The 24,319-nt window shown below is 45.2% G+C and overlaps 1 protein-coding gene across 3 annotated transcripts in view; it reads left to right on the forward strand.

Moving 5' to 3' along the window:
- Positions 1 to 10,781: 10,781 nt before the first annotated feature.
- The window catches only part of LOC307220355 (protein EFR3 homolog A), a 51,163-nt gene continuing 37,625 nt past the window's right edge, over positions 10,782 to 24,319 (forward strand). For 2 of the 3 annotated variants that reach the window (XM_079984245.1, XM_079984246.1), the window contains exons 1-2: positions 10,782 to 10,902; positions 21,622 to 21,674. In XM_079984245.1, the coding sequence (XP_079840371.1) occupies positions 21,665 to 21,674 (10 nt within the window). In that variant the 5' untranslated portion in view covers positions 10,782 to 10,902; positions 21,622 to 21,664. Of the gene's footprint in view, positions 10,903 to 16,131; positions 16,153 to 21,621; positions 21,675 to 24,319 lie in introns of those variants that run through there. The other variant, XM_079984247.1, reaches the window with a different exon arrangement.

The raw sequence follows: 24,319 nt of genomic DNA on the forward strand, positions 1-24,319 counted from the left end.
GATCAGCTCCATGGTCAAGATCCCCACAGGGAAACTGTTCCTGATCTGGCTGCATCTCCGCCCGACCTGCAGCTGATGTTACGTACATGTGCCATCAGGTGTAAGGCTGGCATGTGTGGTTGGCAGGAGTGCTAGGTTGGCAGGATAGAGCAGTACAATTACTTCCTTTGATCTAGACACTAGACTTCTGTTGATGCAGCCTAGAATAGCATTAGCTACTTTTGCTGTTGCATCATACTCTTGACTGATGTTTAGCTTGTGGTCCACCAAGATGCCTAGATACTTTTCACATGTACTGCTGCCAAGTCAGGTGTGCATCTGCAGCACCACAAATCCAACTCAATGGTGTAACATTGGAAAAGGTCATTCACTTCTCCTACCTGGGCAGTTATCTTTCCACAAGGGCCAACATTGATGCCAAAATCCAGCATCGCCTGAGCTCTGCGAGTGCGGCTTTCTCCCGACTGAAGTGCAGAGTGTTTGAGGACTGGGACATTCGCAGGGGAACCAAAATGCTTGTTTACAAAGCTATTGTACTACCAACCTTACTGTATGCTTGTGAAACATGGACCACTTACAAACGCCAGCTCCAACTCCTTGAAAGATTCCATCAACGGTGTCTCCAAAAATTTTTACACATCACTTGGGAAGACAGGCAAACTAATGCCAGTGTACTGGAAGAAGCAAAGATCACCAGTGTTGAAGCAATGATTCTTCAACATCAACTTCGTTGGACTGGTCATGTTGGACTGGTCATGATTATTGTTTTCTAAAGCAACTACTTTATTCTGAACTTAAAAATGGAAAGTGTATTGCTGGTGGTCAACAAAAGAGGTTTAAAGACTGTCTCAAGGCAAATCTTTAAAAGTAGTATACACACTGACAACTGGGAAACACTGGCCTGTGAGTGCTCCAGTTGGAGAACAGCCTTTACCAAAGGTGTCAGGGGCTTTGAAGACACTCCAACTCAGGATGCAAGGGAGAAACGTGTTGAGAGGAAGGCATGCTTGGCAAATCCACAACATGATCAACTCCCGCTCAGAAACCAATGTCCCCACTGTGGAAGGACGTGTGGATCCAGAATTGGCCTCCACAGTCACTTAAGGACTCACTGTTAAAACCGTGTTTATGGAAGACAATCTTACTCGGCTACGAGGGATCGCCAAAGAAGCACCTGGTTATTCCTGCGTAAGTGTAGAACCATGCATTTGCCCCTGTTGAAATTAATTAATTAATTAAGCAGACTTAATTAACCAGCAAACTAAGCCAACCTTCTTTGTTTTGGGCTGGATGGCTGGATGGGAGTTGACATTGACCTGCAGGCTTCTCTTGGCCTTTCACCAGTGGGCAGAAGTGGAATCCGCCAGCAGTAGCCAAGAGATCTCTGTGTGCCACCTCTGCCTTCTGCCCTGGCTATTGCACAGATGTGGCTCTCCTGAAAAGCCCTATTGGGCTTTGCGGATGGAGAAAGAGGGCAGTTAGGAATGCTCCCTGAAAGGATAGATGATTTTTGAAACTGGACTGCTGTGCATCTAATCTGCTCAGAGAGGCTGAACTTCGTGCACTAGGTACCCGCTGACCCTCAAACCATGCCATTTGTTTATTCCACGCTCCAGGTATCTTTGCACCCAGGTGACTGCCAACTGAACTCCACCAGCTGGTAAAGTCTGAGCCCCATGACTGCATTTACGAGGTGTGTTATCGACGCTTCTTGCAGAAGTCTGGCGTCAACAGCTGATAATGGGGGGCAGGCAGCAGGCAAAGGGCTCCCACCTGGGGAAGGAGATAGGCAATAAGGTGCAGGAAGCACGTCAGGGCAAAGAAGAGCCTGCTGGATCAGGCCAGTGCCCTGTTCTCACAGTGGGCAACTGGAAACCCACATGCAGGATTTGAACACAAGAGCAGCTTCCAACAACTGATATTTAGAAGCCTTGCTACTTCCAACTTTGGAGACAGAGCAGAACCATCCTGTCTAGGAGCCATCAGTAGCCCTCTCCTCCTCCATGAATGATTACTATTATTATTATTTTACCAACAACCGAAACACAAACAGTGAAACCCTCCAGGCAGCTGATACATTGGGTATACATAATAATAACATATTCAAATCAACCATATGTACAATTCTATATACTGTACATTAACACTCCTCCCTCCACAAGGTTTATTTAACTTTTAGCATTTTAATTGCCCCAAATTGTTCAAACCTGCTCAAATAATTCAGTATCTTCTCAAACCAATCCTCCTCCTTCTCACTGACCTTAAACCCTTTTGTTTTGTATATCTTAACGGTTAGATATTCTAAGATTATAACATTTTTCAGTTTTTTCCTCCATTCTTAGCTCTTCAGCATTTTCCCGATTACTCGCTATAACCTGTCTGGCTGCAATTACCATCAATTTTACCCATTTACATTCCTCTTTTGTTTCTAACTTGGTGCTACTCAGGCTAATTAACTTAGATATTTCCACCTTTCTACCCACAATTCCTGATATTTCTCCTCCACGAATTTCTCTCATCCTCTTTTAAAGCCAACTAGCTTAGAGGCCATCCCAGCTTCCTGTGGCAGGGAGTTCCTCAGTTCAAACATGTGCTGCTGGGAGAAATGCTTCCTTTTATCTGTCCCGAAACTTCCCGCAAGTCACTGTCTCTAGGAATCCTGCATCTGCTTGCCAACGCTGCCGAAGCTGTTGGCTTCATCTCACAGCGTAATCTGGAGACCGTGAGCACCAGTGGGGCAATGTTCTGGCTGCTTCTGGCGGTGGCAGCAGCAGCAGCAGCAGCTTTGAGTTGTGTGTCTGTGCCCGGGCACATGTGCCCGTTGCCACCCAGGCCAGACCTAGCTGAGTCCAGGGAGGTAACAACATGTCCTGGTGATGGATGGGCTGTGCAGTTTATCAGCTGGGCTGCCGGTATTAATGGATGCATGGAGAAGAATGAACAGTCAACAGGGGGCCATTCCTTCAGGCCACACCACAGCCGCACTCTATATTTAAGGCACATTGTTTCCCCCAAAGAAACCCAGCAGCTATAGTGTCAGGTGTGCGTGCAGGAGCCCAGGCCCTGTGACCAACAGGACTCTGCGTGACTGGGGCCTTCCTAAGTTTGTTCTAAAGAGGCAAGGCGTGGCCGCACAGGTGAGGCCAATTGGTAACTCACAGCACCTGGTGGCAACAGCTGGGAAGGGATATAAGGTCAGAATTTTCCTTCGACTCTTTGCCACAGCAACACACTTCCTGCCTTGCTGTGTTTGGCTTCTTGCTTCCTGATCCTTGAACCTTGGCTTCTTGACTCCCTGCTTCTTGCTCCTCGGACCCCTGACTTTGTGACTCCTTTCTTCCTGACCCTCAGACCCTTGGCTTCTGGACTCCCGGCTCTCTGACCTTCGGACTCTTGGCTCCTGACTTCTGAACCCCCGTTCCTGCTCCCACCCCACCATCTTGCCTTCGGTCCTGACAACCCCTGCCGGGACTTCGATCGCCCGTGAACCGGACCATGACATATAGGTTGTTAAGGGTGCCGGGAGCTGTAGCTCTGTGAGGGATAAACTACAGTTCCCAAGATTCTTTCGGGGAAGCCATGTACTTTAAGTGAATGGCATGGAAGTTTTAGCCAGGGGAAAGGCAGGAGAAAGGTTTAGCAAGAATCGCTGCTGAGAATTCCTTATCTGAGATACCAGAAACTTCTCTAGAGATTTGTAAGAACATCAGAAGAGCCTGTTGGATCAGTCCAGCACCCTGTTCTCACAGGGGTTGACAAGATCCCACAAAGAGAAACCTGCAAGCAGGACTCAAACAATTCTCCCCTCCTGGGGTCTCCAGGATTCAGAAGCATTGCTACCCCCCAGTTGTGGAGGCAGAGGAGCGCCATCCTGGCTAGGAGCCATTGATAGCTCTCATCCTCTTTTAAAGCCATTCAAATTGGTGGCCATCACTGCTTCCTGTGGGAGGGAGTTCCACAGGTTAACGAGGCACCGTGTAGTTTAACTGTCCCAAATTTTCCCAGCATTCAAATTCATTGGATGTCCACGAGTTCTTGTGTTATGAAAAACTTTTCTCTATCCACTTTCCCTATGCAACTCATAATTATATAAATGTCTACCATGTTGCCTCTTGCTTGACTTTTCTCTAAACTAAAAAGTCTCAAAAGCTGCAGCCTTTCTTCAGAGGGGAGTCACTCCATCCCCTTGCTCATTTTCTGAAGCTTTCCTTTTCTGAAGGAGCATAACCACCTCCATCGTTCTGCCCAGACACTGAGGTCCAGCTCCAAGGGCCTTCTGGCGGTTCCCTTCCTACGAGAAGCAAAGCTACAGGAAACCAGGCAGAGGGCCTTCTCGGTAGTGGCACCCGCCCTGTGGAACACCCTCCCACCAGATGTCAAAGAGAAAAACAACTACCAGACTTTTAGAAGACATCTGAAGGCAGCCCTGTTTAGGGAAGCTTTTAATGTTTGATGCATTACTGTATTTTAATATTTTGTTGGAAGCCGCCCAGAGTTGCTGGGGAAACCCAGCCAGATAGCGTGGTAGAAATAATAAATTATTATTATTATTTATTTCCAACTATGCAATATCCCTTTTGAGGCGAGGCGAATGAAATTGTACACAGTACTCCAACTGCACCCTAGATTTGTATAAGGGCATCATTATATTTTATTTTCAGTTCCTTTCCTAATTATCCCTAGCATGGGAATTTGCCTTTTTCATGGCTGCCACACACCGGGGCCACATCTTCATCGTTTCCAGTAATTTGGAGAAGGGTGATATCCCGGAACACTGCAGGAAGAGGGACAATTTGCTCCTTGACCTCACACCAGCCAAGGAGAACGTCTGGAGGTCAGCCAAAGACTACAGTTCAGAGGTGATTCAAGCTGAAACTTCTTATATAACCTGCAATCTTCCTCCTCATATCTCACAAGACAGGGGAGAAGTTGGCATGAAGACAAGGTCTTAGACTTCGGTTTGCCTGTCCGCACTCTGATCTCAGCAGCTCTAAACAAGCTTTCCAGGAACTTTCTGTCCCCGTTAAGAATGTCAAAAGTACTCAGCTGCTGCTGGATCAGACCAAAGGGAGACTGCAGAATCCAGCTCCTTCCTTTGGAGAGTAGCCGGTCCCAGAGGACTCCCAGGACTCTGGAAGACCCACAACCAGGGCAGGAGGACAGCTGCCAATCGAGGGCACAGTGACATTGACAGTATAGCCGCCGACAGCCTTAGGATTTCCTAAGGTAACCCTTTTTTCCCCTAGACCAGAGCTTCTGAATAACTTAGAAATTTTAAAATGTTTTTTTAAACATGGATAAAGACTGATTTATTTTTTAAATTATTTTTAAAGGGAGATATACCCAGGCATACAAGAAAAGAAAGAAGCACAAGAAAATACAAGTAGCTGAGCTACTTGCCCATCTTGGCCAGTAATTACCGGTACTACAATGGATTTCCCATTTTTGTGCATGTTTTAATTATAGCAGCCACATCTAAAGACTGCGTGATTGTGAACCTCAGTACTAACTGCACACCAGTTATTTCCTTCATCAAGCTTTCGTTTCAATTGTGGGAATATTTATTTCTTGACCTCTCTATTATGAATGCCTTGATCAAAAAAAAAAAAAAGAGTTAGCCAGATTTTACAGATAAGTGTCCATTTTATTTTCTGCTAAGTATTTAAATAGTAGTTTTAGCTCTGCACTGGAGGGAGCTCCACTTTGACTGCTACATTTGCCTAGCAGCTTAAGACTCAAGCCCTCTAACTGCTAGGCTTATTCACAATAGCAGTTAATTTCAAAGAAATGAATTTCTGGATAGAATTGAACACGTCTGCTACAACATCTGAAGCCAGAGCTCCACGTTCAAAGATGCATCACACCTGCCACATTTTGTTTCTGCTTTTCTTTTTCAGAAGAGATTTCCTCCGAAGGACCGAATCTCAAATTCTCAGTGCAAACGCCTTACATTTCCAACAGGTTGCCATACTTACTGCCAGGCATTGTTGATGTGAAGCTTGGCTTCTATTTTCCACCATGTGATAAACTGCAAGAGAAAAAAGAAAGTCCTCACGTCAGAGCCATTGACCTGGTGCAGCTGACGCTATTAACAGGCTTACAACTAACTCCCGCTGAACAATCAAGAGAGAAGAAGATCCCATTGAAGACATGGAGCTAAGCGGTCAGCACCCAGAGACAACCCATCCAGCCCCTAGTCCTGTTCACAAGCAGTGCCAGATTTACGTATAAGCTAAACAAGCTATAGCTTAGGGCCCCACTCTCTTGGCCCCCCCCTCCAATTCACTATTAATATACTTCTTCTTAACTGTATTTCAGTTCCACAATTACTTTGATAAAATACATATTTTGTGATGTGCAAATGGCTTGAGATACCTAATAGGTCCATAAATGACCATATAGCATATATTTTTATATATTTATATATCTCTCCCCTTCATGGATCACTGCCTTGCCGTGGCGAAGGGGCTTGAATAACTCAGAGAAGCTATGAGCTATGCCGTGCAGGGCCACCCAAGATGGACAGGTCATAGTGGAGAGTTTTGACCAAATGTGATCCACCTGGAGCAGGAACCAGCAAGCCATTCCAGTATCCCTGCCAAGAAAACTCCATGGACAAAGACAACAGGCATATAAAAGTTATGACGCTGGAAGATGAGCCCCTCAGGTCGGAAGGCGTCCAACATGCTACTGAGGAAGAGCGGAGGACAAGTACAAGTAGATTCAGAGCTGATGAAGCGGCTGGGCCAAAGCCGAAAGGACGCTCAGTTGCGGATATGCCTGGAAGCGAAAGGAAAGTCCAATGCTGTAAAATGGACGGGAATGGGCGAATTCAGCTCGGATGACCATCACATCTACTACTGTGGGCAAGAATCCCATAAAAGAAATGGAGTGGCCCTCATAGTCAACAAAAGAGTGGCAAAAGCTGTACTGGGATGCAATCTCAAAAATGACAGAATGATCTCGATACGAATCCAAGGCAGACCTTTTAACATCACAGTAATCCAAGTTAATGCACCAACCACTGGTGCTAAAGAAACTGAAATTGACCAATTCTATGAAGACTTACAACACCTTATAGAAGTGACACCAAAGAAGGATGTCCTTCTCATTATAGGGGATTGGAATGCTAAAGTAGGGAGTCAAGAGATAAAAGGAACGACTGGCAAGTTTGGCCTTGGAGTTCAAAATGAAGCAAGGCAAAGGCTAATAGAGTTCTGTCCAGAGAACAAGCTGGTCATCACAAACACTCTTTTCCAACAACACAAGAGACGACTCTACACATGGACATCACCAGATGGGCAGCATCGAAATCAGATTGATTATATTCTCTGCAGCCAAAGATGGAGAAGCTCTATACAGTCAGCAAAAACAAGACCTGGAGCTGACTGTGGCTCAGATCATCAGCTTCTTATAGCAAAATTCAAGCTTAAACTGAAGAAAGTAGGAAAAACCACTGGGCCGGTAAGATACAATCTAAGTCAAATCCCTTATGAATACACAGTGGAAGTGAGGAACAGGTTTAAGGATTTAGATTTGGTGGACAGAGTGCCTGAAGAACTATGGATGGAGGCTCGTAACATTATACAGGAGGCAGCAATGAAAACCATCCCAATGAAAAGGAAATGCAAGAAAGCAAAGTGGCTGTCCAATGAGGCCTTACAAATAGCGGGGGAGAGAAGGCAAGCAAAATGCAAGGGAGATCGTGAAACATACAGGAAATTGAATGCAGATTTCCAAAGAATAGCAAGGAGAGACAAGAAGGCCTTCTTAAACGAGCAATGCAAAGAAATAGAGGAAAGCAATAGAATGGGAAGAACCAGAGATCTGTTCAAGAAAATTGGAGATATGAAAGGAACATTTCGTACAAAGATTTCCATAATAAAGGACAAAAGTGGAAAGGACCTAACAGAAGCAGAAGACATCAAGAAGAGGTGGCAAGAATACACAGAGGAATTATACCAGAAAGAAACGGATGTCTCATATACCCCAGGTAGTGTGGTTGCTGACCTTGAGCCAGACATCTGGAAAGTGAAGTCAAATGGGCCTTAGAAAGCATTGCTTAATAACAAGGCCAGTGGAAGTGATCATATTCCAGCTGAACTATTTAAAATTTTAAAAGATGATGCTGTTAAGGTGCTACACTCAATATGCCAGCAAATTTGGAAAACTCAGCAGTGGCCAGAAGATTGGAGAAGATCAGTCTACATCCCAATCCCCAAGAAGGGCAGTGCCAAAGAATGCTCCAACTACCGCACAATTTCACTCATTTCACACGCTAGCAAGGTTATACTTAAAATTCTACAAGGAAGGCTCAAGCAGTATGTGGACCGAGAACTCCCAGAAGTGCAAGCTGGATTTCGAAGGGGCAGAGGAACCAGAGACCAAATTGCAAACATGCGCTGGATTATGGAGAAAGCAAGAGAGTTCCAGAAAGACATCTACTTCTGTTTCATTGACTATGCAAAAGCCTTTGACTGTGTCGACCACAGCAAACTGATCACCTCTACTGTCTCCTAAGAAATCTCTGTGGGACAAGAAGCTACAGTTAGAACTGGATATGGAACAACTGATTGGTTCAAAATTGGGAAAGGAGAACGGCAAGGCTGTATATTGTCCCCCTGCTTATTTAACTTATATGCAGAATTCATCATGCGAAAGGCTGGGCTGGATGAATCCCAAGCCAGAATTAAGATCGCCGGAAGAAATATCAACCACCTCAGATATGCAGATGACACAACCTTGATGGCAGAAAGTGAGGAGGAATTAAAGAACCTTTAAATGAGGGTGAAAGAGGAGAGCGCAAAATATGGTCTGAATCTCAACATCAAAAAACGAAGATCATAGCCACTGGTCCCATCACCTCCTGGCAAATAGAAGGGGAAGAAATGGAGGCAGTGAGAGATTTTATTTTCTTGGGCTCCATGATCACTGCAGATACATCACTACTGGGAAAAACAATGCTTGAACTATACGGACATTTGTTGGCAAGGTGATGTATCTGCTTTTTAAGACGCTGTCTAGGTTTGCAATCGCCTTTCTACCAAGGAGCAGGCGTCTTTTAATTTCGTGGCTGCTGTCACCATCTGCAGTGATCATGGAGCCCAAGAAAGTAAAATCTCTCACTGCCTCCATTTCTTCCCCTTCTATTTGCCAGGAGGTGATGGGCCCAGTGGCCATGATCTTCGTTTTTTTGATGTTGAGCTTCGAGAACACTGTCCCACCATCTCCTCCTCTGTCGTCCCCTTCTCCTTGTGCCCTCCATCTTTCCCAACATCAGGGTCTTTTCCAGGGAGTCTTCTCTTCTCATGAGGTGGCCAAAGTCTTGGAGCCTCAGCTTCAGGATCCGTCCTTCCAGTGAGCACTCAGGGCTGATTTCCTTCAGAATGGAGAGGTTTGATCTTCTTGCAGTCCATGGGACTCTCAAGTCTCTCCTCCAGCTTAACTGTATTTCAGTTCAATAACTTTATTAAAATACATGTTTTGTTACGTGCAAATGGCTTGGGATACCTATGAGGTCCATAAATGACCATAGAATAGAATCATAGAATCATAGAGTTAGAAGAGACCCCAAGGGCCATCGAGTCCAACCCCCTGCCAAGCAGGAAACACCATCAGAGCACTCCTGACATCTGGTTGTCAAGCCTCTGCTTAAAGACCTCCAAAGAAGGAGACTCCACCACACTCCTTGGCAGCAAATTCCACTGTCAAACAGCTCTTACTGTCAGGAAGTTCTTCCTAATGTTTAGGTGGAATCTTCTTTCTTGTAGTTTGGATCCATTGCTCCGTGTCCGCTTCTCTGGAGCAGCAGAAAACAACCTTTCTCCCTCCTCTATGTGACATCCTTTTCTATATTTGAACATGGCTATCATATCACCCCTTAACCGCCTCTTCTCCAGGCTAAACATGCCCAGCTCCCTTAGCCGTTCCTCATAAGGCATCGTTTCCAGGCCTTTGACCATTTTGGTTGCCCTCCTCTGGACACGTTCCGGTTTGTCAGTGTCCTTCTTGAACTGTGGTGCCCAGAACTGGACACAGTACTCCAGGTGAGGTCTGACCAGAGCAGAATACAGTGGCACTATTACTTCCCTAGGACGCAGGTGGCGCTGTGGGTTAAAGCCTCAGTTCCTAGGACTTGTCGATCGAAAGGTCGGCGGTTCGAATCCCTGCGGCGGGGTGCGCTCCCGCTGCTCGGTCCCAGCGCCTGCCAACCTAGCAGTTCGGAAGCACCTCCGGGTGCAAGTAGATAAATAGGGACCGCTTACCAGCGGGAAGGTAAACGGCGTTTCCGTGTGCGGCTCTGGCTTGCCAGAGCAGCGATGTCAAGCTGGCCACGTGACCCGGAAGTGTCTCCGGACAGCGCTGGCCCCTGGCCTCTTAAGTGAGATGGGCGCACAACCCCAGAGTCTGTCAAGACTGGCCCGTATGGGCAGGGGTACCTTTACCTTTACCTATTATTTCCCTTGATCTATTCAACCCCAAAACAGGGTTGCTGAGGAAGGAGAGCTGGACACAGAAAGGGCCCCATTCCCTTCAGGAGCTGAGGGCCTCGTCCAACCTCAACCCGGCCCTGCGGCTGGCCTACCTCACAGGCTTGTTGTGAGGGCAGAAACGTTCCTGCGCATGCGTGAGAGCTCCTTGGGCTAGAAATGCGCAAGCGAGTAAACTGATAAATACATGTGAGGAAAGGAAGAGCGGGCGGGGAGCGAGCGAGCGAGCGTCGCCGCGGGGTCGGTCTAGATGACCCTGGTCGGCGCCAGAACCCGCTTGGCGCGAAGGCGGCGCTGAGGCGAGGGACTACAGCGCCCACAATGCACCGCGCGCGGCCGCCGAGCCTCGCGAAGGGCCGGGAAGGCGGGCCAAGATGGCGGCGGCGCCTGCTCTGAGGCGGAGGCCGCGGCGGTGAGTCCTGCCCTGGGGGGGGGGGCACGGGAGGGGAAGAAATATTAGCCTTATTATCGCTATTATTGTCATTATTTATTAAATCCCCGGCCCCTCCCTGTGAGGGAGTGCGGGGTCTGGGGTCTTTCCCTCCCCCTCCCCCCAAAGATACTCCCCTCCCCCCTTATTCGCTTTGGGGTCGAGGGGGGGCACCCCATGGAGTTCAGTCCAAAGGCAGGCAGCCCCCCCGGGACACGCTTCTCTGCCCGTGTTCACACACACACACACACACACACACCAGCGGGGGTGGACTAGATGTCCCTTGGGGTTCCCTTCCTAGCCCTCTTCTTCCCCCCTCAGTTCCATTATTGAATCCTATGGGAGGCCCCTTATCGATCGGGGGGGGGGTTGGGGGCGCTTCCTCGTTTTATAATGGGTTTGTGTGAGAGTTTTTCTTTTTTTAATAATCGTAATAATAATATAATTTATTATTTATACCCCCCCCCCATCTGACTGGGCTTCCCCAGCCACCCTGGGCGGCTTCCAATTATTTTAGCTCGAATTTATTATTTATATAACAACCAAAAAACCAAAAAAGAAGATCCCAATCAAAAAATTAAATCCTTCGCCTTCATTGACTTCCCTCCACTCCCCCCTCCTGGTTCCATTGTTTTATACTTATTCATGCACGTCCATTAAATCTTATATCCTTAGCAGTCCAATTTTACAGCCTTGTTCATTTTGTCACAAGTGACCTTTAGAAGTTCAACTAATGTAAAGTATGCATTAAACATCTCCCCCCTTTTTAAAAAAGAATCAGTACCCTTTTTCTTTCTTGGGTTTCAAATGATCTAATATGTCCTGCATATGGTTGCCATTAATTTGATTCTGAATTGATTTTAGAATGTATTTCAATTAATAGATTGTGATTTTATGTAAATTGTGTTACTTTTACTGTTAGCCGCTCTGAGCCCGGCTTCGGCTGGGGAGGGCGGGATATGAATAAAATATTATTATTATTATATTATTATTATAGTTCATTAATTTGTTTTGACAGTCTTCTTTTTCTTCTCTGTGAGAGTTTTCCTGATGGGGGGAGTGTTGTATCTGAGCCCCCCCTTCTTCCTTCCCCCTACCTGCCTTTCTCTCCCCCCCACTAAGTTGGAGTGTAAACCTGCTTGCCAGTAGAACCAAAATGGGGTTACTGTTTCTTTCCAGGAAGTGTTTCTTGGAGGTTTTTAAGCCACCTGCCCTGGATGCTTTCATTGAGATTCCTGCAAAGATGCTAGAATATTTAGAACTTGCGAAAATGACTGGGAGAATAAGAGGAGACTCAAATCAGGAAGTCAGTCAAGATAAGACAATACAGTATTCAAAGAATATCTTCAAAAGTACAGTCGAACCTCCGTTTATGTAACCCTCTGGTTATGTAAACTTTGGGATTCACGCGTGGCAAACCTGGCAGTATTTTACCAGGTTTCGCTGTGCGTGCATGCGCAGAAGCCGTCTGCGCATGCGCAGATGTGGTCCTCAGGTTGCGGAAACCTCGGGATCCGACCGGAACGGATCCTGCCTGCAACTGGAGCTACCACTGTACTGTGATAATGCAAAGCTCCTGACAAATTTTGATTCAATCTTGAAATATAAGGAAATTACAAAAGTCAAAATTTTCCTGATAAGTAATGGGAAAATAATAACAATGAAGTGCGTATAGAACAATAAGATGTAATGTGTGCAATGAGGTGAATCGGAAGTTACAGTGTGTGTTATGTTAAATGTGTAATGTTGTTAGTTAGTCTTAATGGGCTGCTTAGGTGTGCTTTTTTGGGGGGGTCTATATTCGATGTAAATTGTTTTGCAAAAAAAGAAAATAAAGAGAGATTCTTGCATTGCAGAGGGTTGGGCTGGATGACTCCACGGTGTCCCTTCCGACTCCACGATTCTGTGATTCTGCCAGCATCTGCTTGCTTTGTTTTGGTTTTTAAAAGCTCCCCCGCCATCGATCGGTTAAAAACTCCCAAGTGGAGAAGTTGGGGCACCCCTTGTCCCCCCAGGTTTTTCGCAGAGAGAAGTGCGCGGCAAAGAAGGAATGCTCCAACTTCTTCTTGCCCCCCACTTCCTGCTGTCTTGTGACAGCTTAAGACCCTGGGGTGCCACCCTCCTCTGCTGTTAGAATGGCAGAGTTGGAAGGGAAGGGTCCCCCGAAGGCCATCTAGTCCAACCCCCAACTTATGCTTAAAAACACCCCACCGCCTTCCAAAAACATAGGCTTCTGTGTCTACACTGAAGGGGTGTCTTGGTATTGCTAAGGGAACCCGGTGAGCAAAACCCAGCATGGCAGAGCGCCCTTGGTTGTAGGCAATGGCAGTAGTAAGGCAGGGCAAAAATCACATCTGGCTTTTCAGGATATTGCCAGAGAGAACAGCTGGCCGTGAATTACAAGAAAACCAAAGTCATGGTTTTCTCAAGAAACTATAGGGTCCCTGCATGGCGCATGTACAACCAACTAATTGAGCAGGTCAAAGTTTTCAAATATCCTGGCCTTATTTTCCAGCCTATGGGGTCATGGGGAGCAAATGTGCAAAAGAAAAAGCGCCCCAAAGCGCCATAATTCTGACGCACTTTTTCCGCACCAAAGGTGGTAAACATACACCATCAGTCCTGGAAGTGTTCCAAGCTGAACCCCTATATGTCCAAATCTGAGCTATTATATGGGGCTCAGATTTGGACAGGCACTCACCTTGGATCTTGATTCAAAACCCTAAAATGTGTTTTATAAAACTGACTTTTTATTTCTATTCTTTGTATACCATATTGTTGCTTTATTGCTATGGCCGATGGCTAACACAAATAAAGATTCATTCAATCGCATCTCGCCCAGTCTCCCACTCCTGCTCTTCCTTAAGATTTGCCAGCCTCACAAGAACTTCGTGGCTTTGGCTAGCTCAGCTAGCCTCGAGTTCTTGCATATCTGTGTATGAGATGGCGCCCATTTCACAGATGGCACAGTAACCTCTTCCGTGCTCTGCGTTGAATTGATTCACTAGTGAGTGAGTGGAGGGGCAGAGGGCTGCTTCTTTCATCCTCTGTTTTTTTTTTATATATATAATATTTATTCAAAATTTAAAAACAACAAACAAAAGAAAAGAAAAATACAAAACACAAAACACAACAAGAAACAACAACACCAAAAAAGGAAAAAACACATCCACTTAAAAAATAAGAAAAACTGATTAAACCTTTACATAACTTTCTTCCTTTACTTATTACCTTGACTTCCTCTCACCTCCCAATTTTGTATTCTAATTCAAATCGTTATTTCAGCAAGTCCTTCTAACCTTATTTTCATTTAAGTAGTTTAACATAATATATTACAGTTTAACGTCCTCTCTTTTCGTCAATTTCATCAACTCGTCTTTACTTAGTCCTTTGTGTCATTTCAACCAAAACCATCTAATTTTCTTTTTCCAACATCTTTCTAACAGTCCTTAATTTTACAATATTTTTGAAGATATACTTTAATTTTTTTCCAATCTTCTTCCACTGACTCTTCTCCCTCCATCCTCTGCGCCCCATATGGAAGCCTAAAGGGGTGCCTTCAAACAGAAGCCCCAACCTCTACACTCAGAGTAGGGCTACTAGAGGGGAGGCTGGGCTCTCCATCCCCCCTCTGATCTCCCAGCTCACTAGTAACTTTGCAGACTTTTTTGTAAGGTTTTTTCATCTCATTTTATAATGTATCTCTTCTTCTTTGGTGATCCCTTGTCGCCGAGTATCATCCGCATACTTAAATCTCAGTATGCGGATGATACCCAGCTCTACCTCTCTTTTAAATCAGAACCAGTGAGGGCGGTGAAGGTCTTGTGTGAGTGTCTGGAGGCGGTTGGAGGTTGGATGGCGGCTAACAGATTGAGGTTGAATCCTGACAAGACAGAAGTACTGTTTTTGGGGGACAGGAGGCGGGCAGGTGTGGAGGATTCCCTGGTCCTGAATGGGGTAACTGTGCCCCTGAAGGACCAGGTGCGCAGCCTGGGAGTCATTTTGGACTCACAGCTGTCCATGGAGGCACAGGTTAAATCCGTGTCCAGGGCAGCTGTGTACCAGCTCCATCTGGTGCGCAGGCTGAGACCCTATCTGCCTGCGGACTGCCTTGCCAGAGTGGTGCATGCTCTGGTTATCTCCTGCTTGGACTACTGCAATGCACTCTACGTGGGGCTACCTTTGAAGGTGACTCGGAAACTACAACTAATCCAGAATGCGGCAGCTAGACTGGTGACTGGGAGCGGTCGCCGAGACCATATAACACCGGTCCTGAAAGACCTACATTGGCTCCCAGTATGTTTCCGAGCACAATTCAAAGTGTTGGTGCTGACCTTTAAAGCCCTAAACGGCCTCGGTCCAGTATACCTGAAGGAGCGTCTCCACCCCCATCATTCTGCCCGGACGCTGAGGTCCAGCGCCGAGGGCCTTCTGGCGGTTCCCTCATTGCGAGAAGCAAAGCTACAGGGAACCAGGCAGAGGGCCTTCTCGGTAGTGGCCCCCGCCCTGTGGAACGCCCTTCCATTAGATGTCAAAGCGATAAACAACTACCTGACATTCAGAAGACATCTTAAGGCAGCCCTGTTCAGGGAAGTTTTTAATGTGTGATATTTTACTGTATTTTTGGTTTTTATGGAAGCCGCCCAGAGTGGCTGGGGATGCCCAGCCAGATGGGCGGGGTATAAATAATAAATTATTATTATTATTATTATTAAAGAAAAGCAAAACTCAACAATAGGCATACAGAATGAGTACAGTTCTTCCTCATTTCATTTCTATACAGCTTTATACTTTATAGAAAAAAAATCTCTATGTGGTTTACAGCCCATTAAAACATCAAATTATCCAGAATAAAACAAATTCAGGCTTCGAGGAAAACCTTGCAGATCCTTTTCTAAGTGACATTTTGCTTTCCCCTTACTGTATTTATTTACCTGGTTCATTTATATAGTTGCTCCATAGCAGAAGTACTCTAGGAAACCAGTGTTAAAATAATGAAGTCCAAGTAAAGACTATCAAAGTTATCAGATTATGAATATTTGTGGACATATTGACAAGACTGCTGAATAAAAGCCCATCTTCTTACCTCTCTTTAGCTACTTGGATTGTTGGTGAGAGACAGCTGAGAGGTAACTAAATACCTTTATTCAGGCTTACGGAACAATTTCCTATTGTTGCTTCACTATAGAACTCTTCTCAGCCAAGACGGTTTCTTTAGGTCCTAAGGAACAGGTATTTATTGCCTATAATCCACAATACGCTCTCAGCTTTTTTAAAAAGTGCAGCTGCCAGTATCAGTGTATCCTGGTGGAGTTTAACAGAGCATGATGTGATGTTGCTCAGGGTTTTTCTCTGGGGTCTGTGCTACGACTGAAGTGACCCCAAGGGACCCCTCACTTCTGGTGCATCGCTAGGCAAGTGCTGTCGCTGCGTGTTTGTACAAGCCTGCCAAAGTGTACAAATAGCTTTCTGCATTAAGTTTTCCGCATTAAGTTATCAGTGATACACTTTTGTAAAACATTTGGGGGTCCTTTAGTTGACCAAAATGGCATTTATCTCATTTCAAAGCTGTGGTTGAAATTGGTTGCCCAGATCCCTAGAAATGTGATCTTCATTCCTAGAATCATTTGAAATGTTCTGCCCTGAGCACAGGTAGCTCTTTGGAGGTTAAAATAGTTCTAAATTGTCGTGATTCCCCCCCCCCCCTAAACTAGAAAACGCTCCGGGGTTTGTTGGCACTGTAATCACAGCAGAGGCAAATGACAGTTCTTCCGTGTTGCGAATGAGGCTGGATCTAGGGCTGTGCCCTTGGCTGCATAATTCTGTGCCGTCCTTCCTCTCTGAGGAACAGCGCACTAAGATGCTGTGTGTCCTGCCAAGGTGGGTTTCTCTCTCTCTTTGTATCAGTGACAAGGCGTGGAGGGACAGGGGCTGCTTTGTTCTCCTTGGGGTGATTGTCAGGACTTTAGCACAGCTTTGGGTGACAGTGCGGGTACTTCGTAGTGTTGGCTGGTGGTGATTCTAGGATTTTGTGCGATAAAATGATGGCACGGAGTGACAGTTTCTCTGATGGTGTAGTGGGAAGGTCATTGCAGGATGCGGTTTTTGCCTCTAGAAAAAATTGTGCAAGGCAGGAAGGATTTTTTTAAAAATCTACCTTGAACAGTTCTAGGAAAATATCATTGGGAATTTCTAGCTGGGCATTTCAGAACTTTTTTCCACAAAGAAAAGAACATGTGCTTATGGAACAAAGAATAAACCAGCCTTTTTTGAGCGTAGTGTTGGAAAGCTCTGTTTCTGAAAAGGATGCAACCAGCATGAGTCTGACCAAGCTGCGGGGGGCAGTGGAGGACAGGAGTGCCTGGCGTTCTCTGGTCCATGGGGTCACGAAGAGTCGGACACGACTAAACGGCTAAACAACAATTCCTCCCCCCACCCAAGACTTTATTATTATTGCAAGCTGCCATTAATTTTCACTTTTACAGCTCCCACAATGAATATTTTAAATATTGCTGTTCTTTTTCTCCCTTTTCTCTATTCACATGATGTCTTGAAAAGAAAATGTATTTTGAGGATTTCCCCCCCCCCCCTGAAAAGGTGGCATGGGTGCACTGTTTAAATCGGGGCATTTAAACAAAAACATATTTTTTAATTCAGTGAAGGTTGTGATTAAAAGTCAGATAAGGCAAAAAGAAAACCATAATTGGATGGAAAGCCAGTTAAACGCATGGCTGCTATATAGGTTAAGTCACACAGATTGCTCTGTATTCTACATATGAGGTGATGCAGATGGCATGGCCTTTCCTAAAATAACATAGTTTTGTCTTGTAGCAAGTAGAGTGGGAAGTGTCAGCTATCTGTCTGGGTAGATAGCAGACTGCACCTCTGTAATAATGAATATGCAGAGGTCTTTAGACAATTTAAAAACCATATTTACCCCCATGCTTGCTGTTAAGACAGTTTTGTAAGCCTATTATGTAAGGTTACGGTGGCACTGGGATGAGTCCTGGCCCTACAGAGTCCCAACTCCAGCTGTCCATTAGTCCGTGCGATTTAGATACTGTCTCTGAGTGAAGAAGGGGAATTGGCGACAAGCTTTCCTGGGTACTATATGATGCATCCGTGCGTTAAGGGCTATGAACTGTTTGCTTCCCTTCTGACTGTTAGTTCTTGTCTGTCACTCTGCAGTAAAAAAATAAATATGTGTTGGGGTCACCAGAGCAGCAGAATCCTCACAGCTGCTGCAGATTCCAACCTTTTGATCCCAAAACTTCATATTTAGTTGCTCTGTAAGAAACATTTGTAGACTAAAGGAGAGCAGGTGTAGCTTGAATGCAGATGTAGTTTAAATGCTCCAGAACATGAGTACCTGACAAGGGGGTCTGCTGCATTGCGCCCATGTGGTGGGAAACATGAGCCCCAGGTAGTGGAGCATTTGACTGGATTTTAGATCATCAGAACAACTGCTTGTAACATACTCTAGTACAGGGTGCCCTGTGGCCTAGATGCTGCTGAGCCATAAAATCGCTAATCTACTTCAGTCCATCTGAGTATCAGTTCTAGGATTCTCAAGCAGAAGCTCCCAGAAATTAACAGCTCAAGTTATTAGCTATTGCGTGAATATTTAAATCTTCTGCTTCCTACCCATGTGGTTGCATGTCCTTCTCACATGTTTTCGTTTTGTTTTGCCTGCAAAATAAATCTTTGAAAGGCCAGCAGTAGATGAAACACCACGAAATACTCCCCATCCGGTTTCTTTATGTCTCAGCCTAACTTACTTAGCAGGGTTGTTGTGAGGATAAAATTATACAATTCAGTGTATGCTGCCCTGTCAAATCCTTGGAAAAAGAGGACACGCATTTGATAATGTTATTTTGCTACTAGTAATAGAACTTGTTGTAAGGCAGGTTTTGTTTAATGCGCCTCAGTGCGTCGTCTGTCCTTCACAGTCTGCTCCATTTCCACAATGCTCCATCCCACTTATTTTTGTGCAAGGCAAGATGAGGCCTGAGAGATACCCAACTGCATTTTCCATTGTTTTTAACCTCTGTCAGAGCAGCAATATTTTAAAAGAAATGTTTTAACTTTGCCTTTATGTTTGGGGCAATCAGCAACAACACATGGTCAAGCTAGCTAACTCATTTTACATATGTTCATGGGGTTTTGTTTTGGCCTTTGAGGTGTGCCAGTCATTAAGATTGAATTTTGATTATGGTATGGCCGATCACGAAATCAGAGGTATTAATTAAAGCCATGCTGTTCATAGACAAGACGGCAGAAGTGTACCTACAAAAGCCAGGGAAGCTGTTACATAATTGACACCACCCACAGACATAGTTTCGCTTCCTCTGTTGTGTTCCTTTGCTTCTGTACGCGTGCCTTCTTCCCACAGTTGTGCAAAGAGGCATTTATCTTTTCGGTTTTGCCTCAAAGGGCAAAAAAGGCATGAACGTACATAAAATGAGCTAGCTAGCATGACCATGTGCTGTTGCTGATTGCCCCAAACATCAAGGCAGAGTTAAAATATTTCTTTAAAATATTGCTGCTCTGACAGATGGAAAATGCAGGTGGGTATCTCTCAGTCCATCCATCCCCTGCCTACTTGAGCACTGTACAAGATCACATTAAGAAAGGAATGTCAGAGGGGATGCATGTTGATTGTGAGGGATGCAGAAAAAATAGTTCCTGTATAGAAAACTAGAGCATAATTCACTTCGGAGTTCTGCGCAAACTCCCCTGCGGCTATCAGGAGCTTCAGAAAAGTTGGGGCCATGCCCTTGCTCAGCTCTTTTCCATTTCATTGTGCAGAGAAGGGAAGCATCCAGTTGAAGTGCATCCTATTTCTCGACTTGAAAGCTTCCCCAAGGCAAGATTTAGAAAAGTTTTCACCACTGAACTCTGGCACGTATGCAGTTGCTCCAAACCTGAAACTAAAATGTATTAATAACCAAATTTAATAGTGTTAAGCTTAATAATTAACATTAAAAAGGTAAAGGTACCCCTGACCATTAGGTTCAGTCACAGACGACTTTGGGGTTGCGGCGCTCATCTCGCTTTACTGGCCGAGGGAGCCGGCGTTTGTCCGCAGACAGCTTCCGGGTCATGTGGCCAGCATGACTAAGCCACTTCTGGCGCAACAGAGCAGTGCACGAAACGCCATTTACCTTCCCGCCGGAGCGGTACCTATTTGTCTACTTGCACTTTGACATGCTTTGGAACTGCTAGGTGGGCAGGAGCTGGGACCAAGCAACGGGAGCTCACCCCGTCGCAGGGATTCGAACCACCGAACTTCTGATCGGCAAGCCCTAGGCTCTGTGGTTTAACCCACAGTGCCACCTGCATCCCATAACTAACATTATTGGGCCTTATATCTAGGAGTTGGACGGTGGTACCCTAAACATGAGCAGTTTCTCTTTTCTAATAGAGTGGAGCCTGTTTAAGACTTCTGCCGCCTGCCCTGTGATCTTGACATGTTTACTTGGGGAGAGAATGCTATTAAATCCAGTGGGAGTTGCTCTCATGTAATTGTGTATCGGACTCCGCCTTTCAAAAGGTCTGGAGGCACATGGCACAGCTTCGAAGCTAAGCAGATTCGACCCTGCGCACAGCCTGAGTGGAAAGACAGCCTGGCAGCCCGAGGGGAGCTGCTCTGAGCTCCTCCAAGACAGAAAGGGAGCTGGGCATGTTTAGCCTGGAGAAGAGGAGGTAAAGGGGTGATATGATAGCCATGTTCAAATATATAAAAGGATGTCACATAGAGGAGGGAGAAAGGTTGTTTTCTGCTGCTCCAGAGAAGCGGACACGGAGCAATGGCTCCAAACTACAAGAAAGAAGATTCCACCTAAACATTAGGAAGAACTTCCTGACAGTAAGAGCTGTTTGACAGTGGAATTTGCTGCCAAGGAGTGTGGTGGAGTCTCCTTCTTTGGAGGTCTTTAAGCAGAGGCTTGACAACCATATGTCAGGAGTGCTCTGATGGTGTTTCCTGCTTGGCAGGGGGTTGGACTCGATGGCCCTTGTGGTCTCTTCCAACTCTATGATTCTATGATTCTATGATTCTATGAAAGGGGCATCAGTGTAAGATCTGAATATTAACTCCTGGATGATCAGAGAGGGCCTCTTCTCCAGGTTCCCCATCACCTGGGGGCAGTGGTTAGTTGTCTGGGAAAAGGGCATTTTTAGCATGGACACCCCAATTTTGAAATGCTCTCCCAATAGAGGATTTCTCCAGTGCCCACTCTGATGTCTTTCTGGAGCTGGACAAAGACTTTTATATTTTCCCAGGTTTTTAGCTCTTGCTGATCTGTTTTGTTTTGGCCTTCATTTTATATCTTCATGCTGCTTTGAAAGATCTGCCTTGTTGCCGAATGTGAATTCTGATTGATGTATTTTATCAAAGTAATTGTGGAACTGAAATACAGTTAAGAAGAAGTATATTAATAGTGAATTGGAGGGGGGGGGGCAAGAGAGTGGGGCCCTAAGCTATAGCTTGTTTAGCTTATACGTAAATCTGGCACTGCTTGTGAACAGGACTAGGGGCTGGATGGGTTGTCTCTGGGTGCTGACCGCTTAGCTCCATGTCTTCAATGGGATCTTCTTCTCTCTTGACTGTTCAGCGGGAGTTAGTTGTAAGCCTGTTAATAGCGTCAGCTGCACCAGGTCACTGGCTCTGTCGTGAGGACTTTCTTTTTTCTCTTGCAGTTTATCACATGGTGGAAAATAGAAGCCAAGCTTCACATCAACAATGCCTGGCAGTAAGTATGGCAACCTGTTGGAAAATGTAAGGCGTTTGCACTGAGAATTTGAGATTCGGTCCTTCGGAGGAAATCTCTTCTGAAAAAGAAAAGCAGAAACAAAATGTGGCAGGTGTGATGCATCTTTGAACGTGGAGCTCTGGCTTCAGATGTTGTAGCAGACGTGTTCAATTCTATCCAGAAATTCATTTCTTTGAAATTAACTGCTATTGTGAATAAGCCTAGCAGTTAGAGGGCTTGAGTCTTAAGCTGCTAGGCAAATGTAGCAGTCAAAGTGGAGCTCCCTCCAGTGCAGAGCTAAAACTACTATTTAAATACTTAGCAGAAAATAAAATGGACACTTATCTGTAAAATCTGGCTAACTCTTTTTTTTTGATCAAGGCATTCATAATAGAGAGGTCAAGAAATAAATATTCCCACAATTGAAATGAAAGCTTGATGAAGGAAATAACTGGTGTGCAGTTAGTACTGAGGTTCACAATCACGCAGTCTTTAGATGTGGCTGCTATAATTAAAACATGCACAAAAATGGGAAATCCATTGTAGTACCGGTAATTACTGGCCAAGATGGGCAAGTAGCTCAGCTACTTGTATTCTTGTGCTTCTTTATTTTCTTGTATGCCTGGGTATATCTCCCTTTAAAAATAATTTTAAAAAGCTCTGGTCTAGGGGAAAAAAGGGTTACCTCTCTTTAAAACAGTGTTTCCCAACCTTGGGCCTCCAGCTGTTTTTGGACCACAACTCCCATCATCCCTAGCTAGCAAGACCAGTGGTCAGGGATAATGGGAATTGTAGTTCAAAAGCAGCTGGAGGCCCAAGGTTGGGAAACACTGCTTTAAAAGACAGACCGTTCATTTTCAAGTTTGGTGCCCCTTTTTAAAATCACCTAGTTCAGTGACTTAGAAACATCAATACTTTTCTATTCAGATATTACTAAGATGCTTTGTGTGTGAGAAGCCCTGATCCTTCTTGCAGAACTTGTGAAATACAATGGCCTTCGATTTCAATATTTTTTCATACTTTTGTGTGTGCACATGAGTACCACAACCTTTCCTTCTGTAGCTGGCGTTGTGTCTTGGCTGTCTTTGACAATGGATTAGAAAGAGAGAGAGAGATCCTTTTAAAGTACGCTTTTCAAGTGTGAACAATGTATTCCTTTTGTTGAGTGCAGCAGTTGATCAGCATCACTCAGGCTAGGAAGAGAAGGAGCTCTTTCAACATAACAAACAGCAACATGACATTGGCTATACAGCAGATGCAACATTACAGAAGAAATGTTCTGTACTTCTGGAGCGTTGGCGGGCTGCTAAAGTGAATGTCAAGCTTAAGGCTAATAGCATTTGCATGGATGTGGTGAGCTCTTTGCTTTCACTAAAATTGTATCAAAAATGATCTTCAAATAGATTTAGTTATTTATTTGCTGCTTATGTTCATACTCTTGCCTTCCTCCAAATGGAGCCAGGGAGGCTAACAGCAATTTAAACCATTCAAAACCATTTTCTCTCTCTCTCTCTCTCTCTCTCTCTCTCTCTCTCTCACACACACACACACACACACACACACTGAAGACAGCATCGGTTCATAAAGTACCTTCTCTTGATACACTGTACAATTAGGCACCAAATGCTAGCAAAACTAAATGTGGTTTTAGGCGATGTTGCCAATAAGGGAGAGAATCTGATCACAGCTTCGTTCCATAAGAAGGGGCCTTAACTGAGAAGGCCCTGCTTGGCACCACCTCCCAGTAAACCTTGGCCATTGGTGACACTGAGCAGAGCCTTCCCAGCAGATCTCAAAACCTAGGCTGGGGAACAGTAAGGATGAACCTCTTTTAAGTACCAAGGTCATATAGGATTTAGTATCCTGGAACCAATACCTTGAATTGGTTCTGGTGGCCAATAGGCAGACAGTGCAGAGTTCAGTGTATCAGCATTTTCTCTTATTGCAGCCTCTGGACCATCTTCAAGGGCAGCCCCATGTGTAGTACATTGCAGTAGTCCATTTTTTAAAAAAAACATGTAAGATGAGCATTCAGCCTAGGTCTCTTGGTTCAGGAGTATTGAAAGCCTGTGAATGCAACAAAGCAGTACATTACTGGTCTCGACTACAATAGGTTGTAGTAATAATCATGATGGAACCAGAGGAGGAGAAAGGTGGTTGTTGTTGCTTAGTCATGTCTGACTCTTTGTGACCCCCTGGACCAGAGAACGCCAAGCCCTCCTGTCTTCCACTGCCTCCCGCAGTTTGGTCAGACTCATGCTGGTAGCTTCGAGAACACTGTCCCACCATCTGGTCCTCTGTCGCCCCCTTCTCCTTGTGCCCTCCATCTTTCCCAGCATCAGGGTCTTTTCCAGGGAGTCTTCTCTTCTCACGAGGTGGCCAAAGCATTGGAGCCTCAGCTTCAGGATCTGTCCTTCCAGTGAGCACTCAGGGCTGATTTCCTTCAACTCATGATTCTTGGTGGGTGTCTGAGGCCCCGCAGTTCAAAAACATCCCCAAATGCCAGTATATTTTAATCATGTTTTTTACTGGCTACTCCATTCTGCAAGGCTACTCAGTTGTTACAACTTTTCATAGTGTCATTGTTTTGGAAGAGACCTGGGGGTCTGTCTAGTCCAACTCCCTGCTCAAAGCTAGGTCTGCAA

Source organism: Podarcis cretensis, assembly GCF_951804945.1.
Source record: "Podarcis cretensis genome assembly, chromosome: 7".
NCBI classification, from domain to species: Eukaryota; Metazoa; Chordata; class Lepidosauria; order Squamata; family Lacertidae; genus Podarcis; species Podarcis cretensis.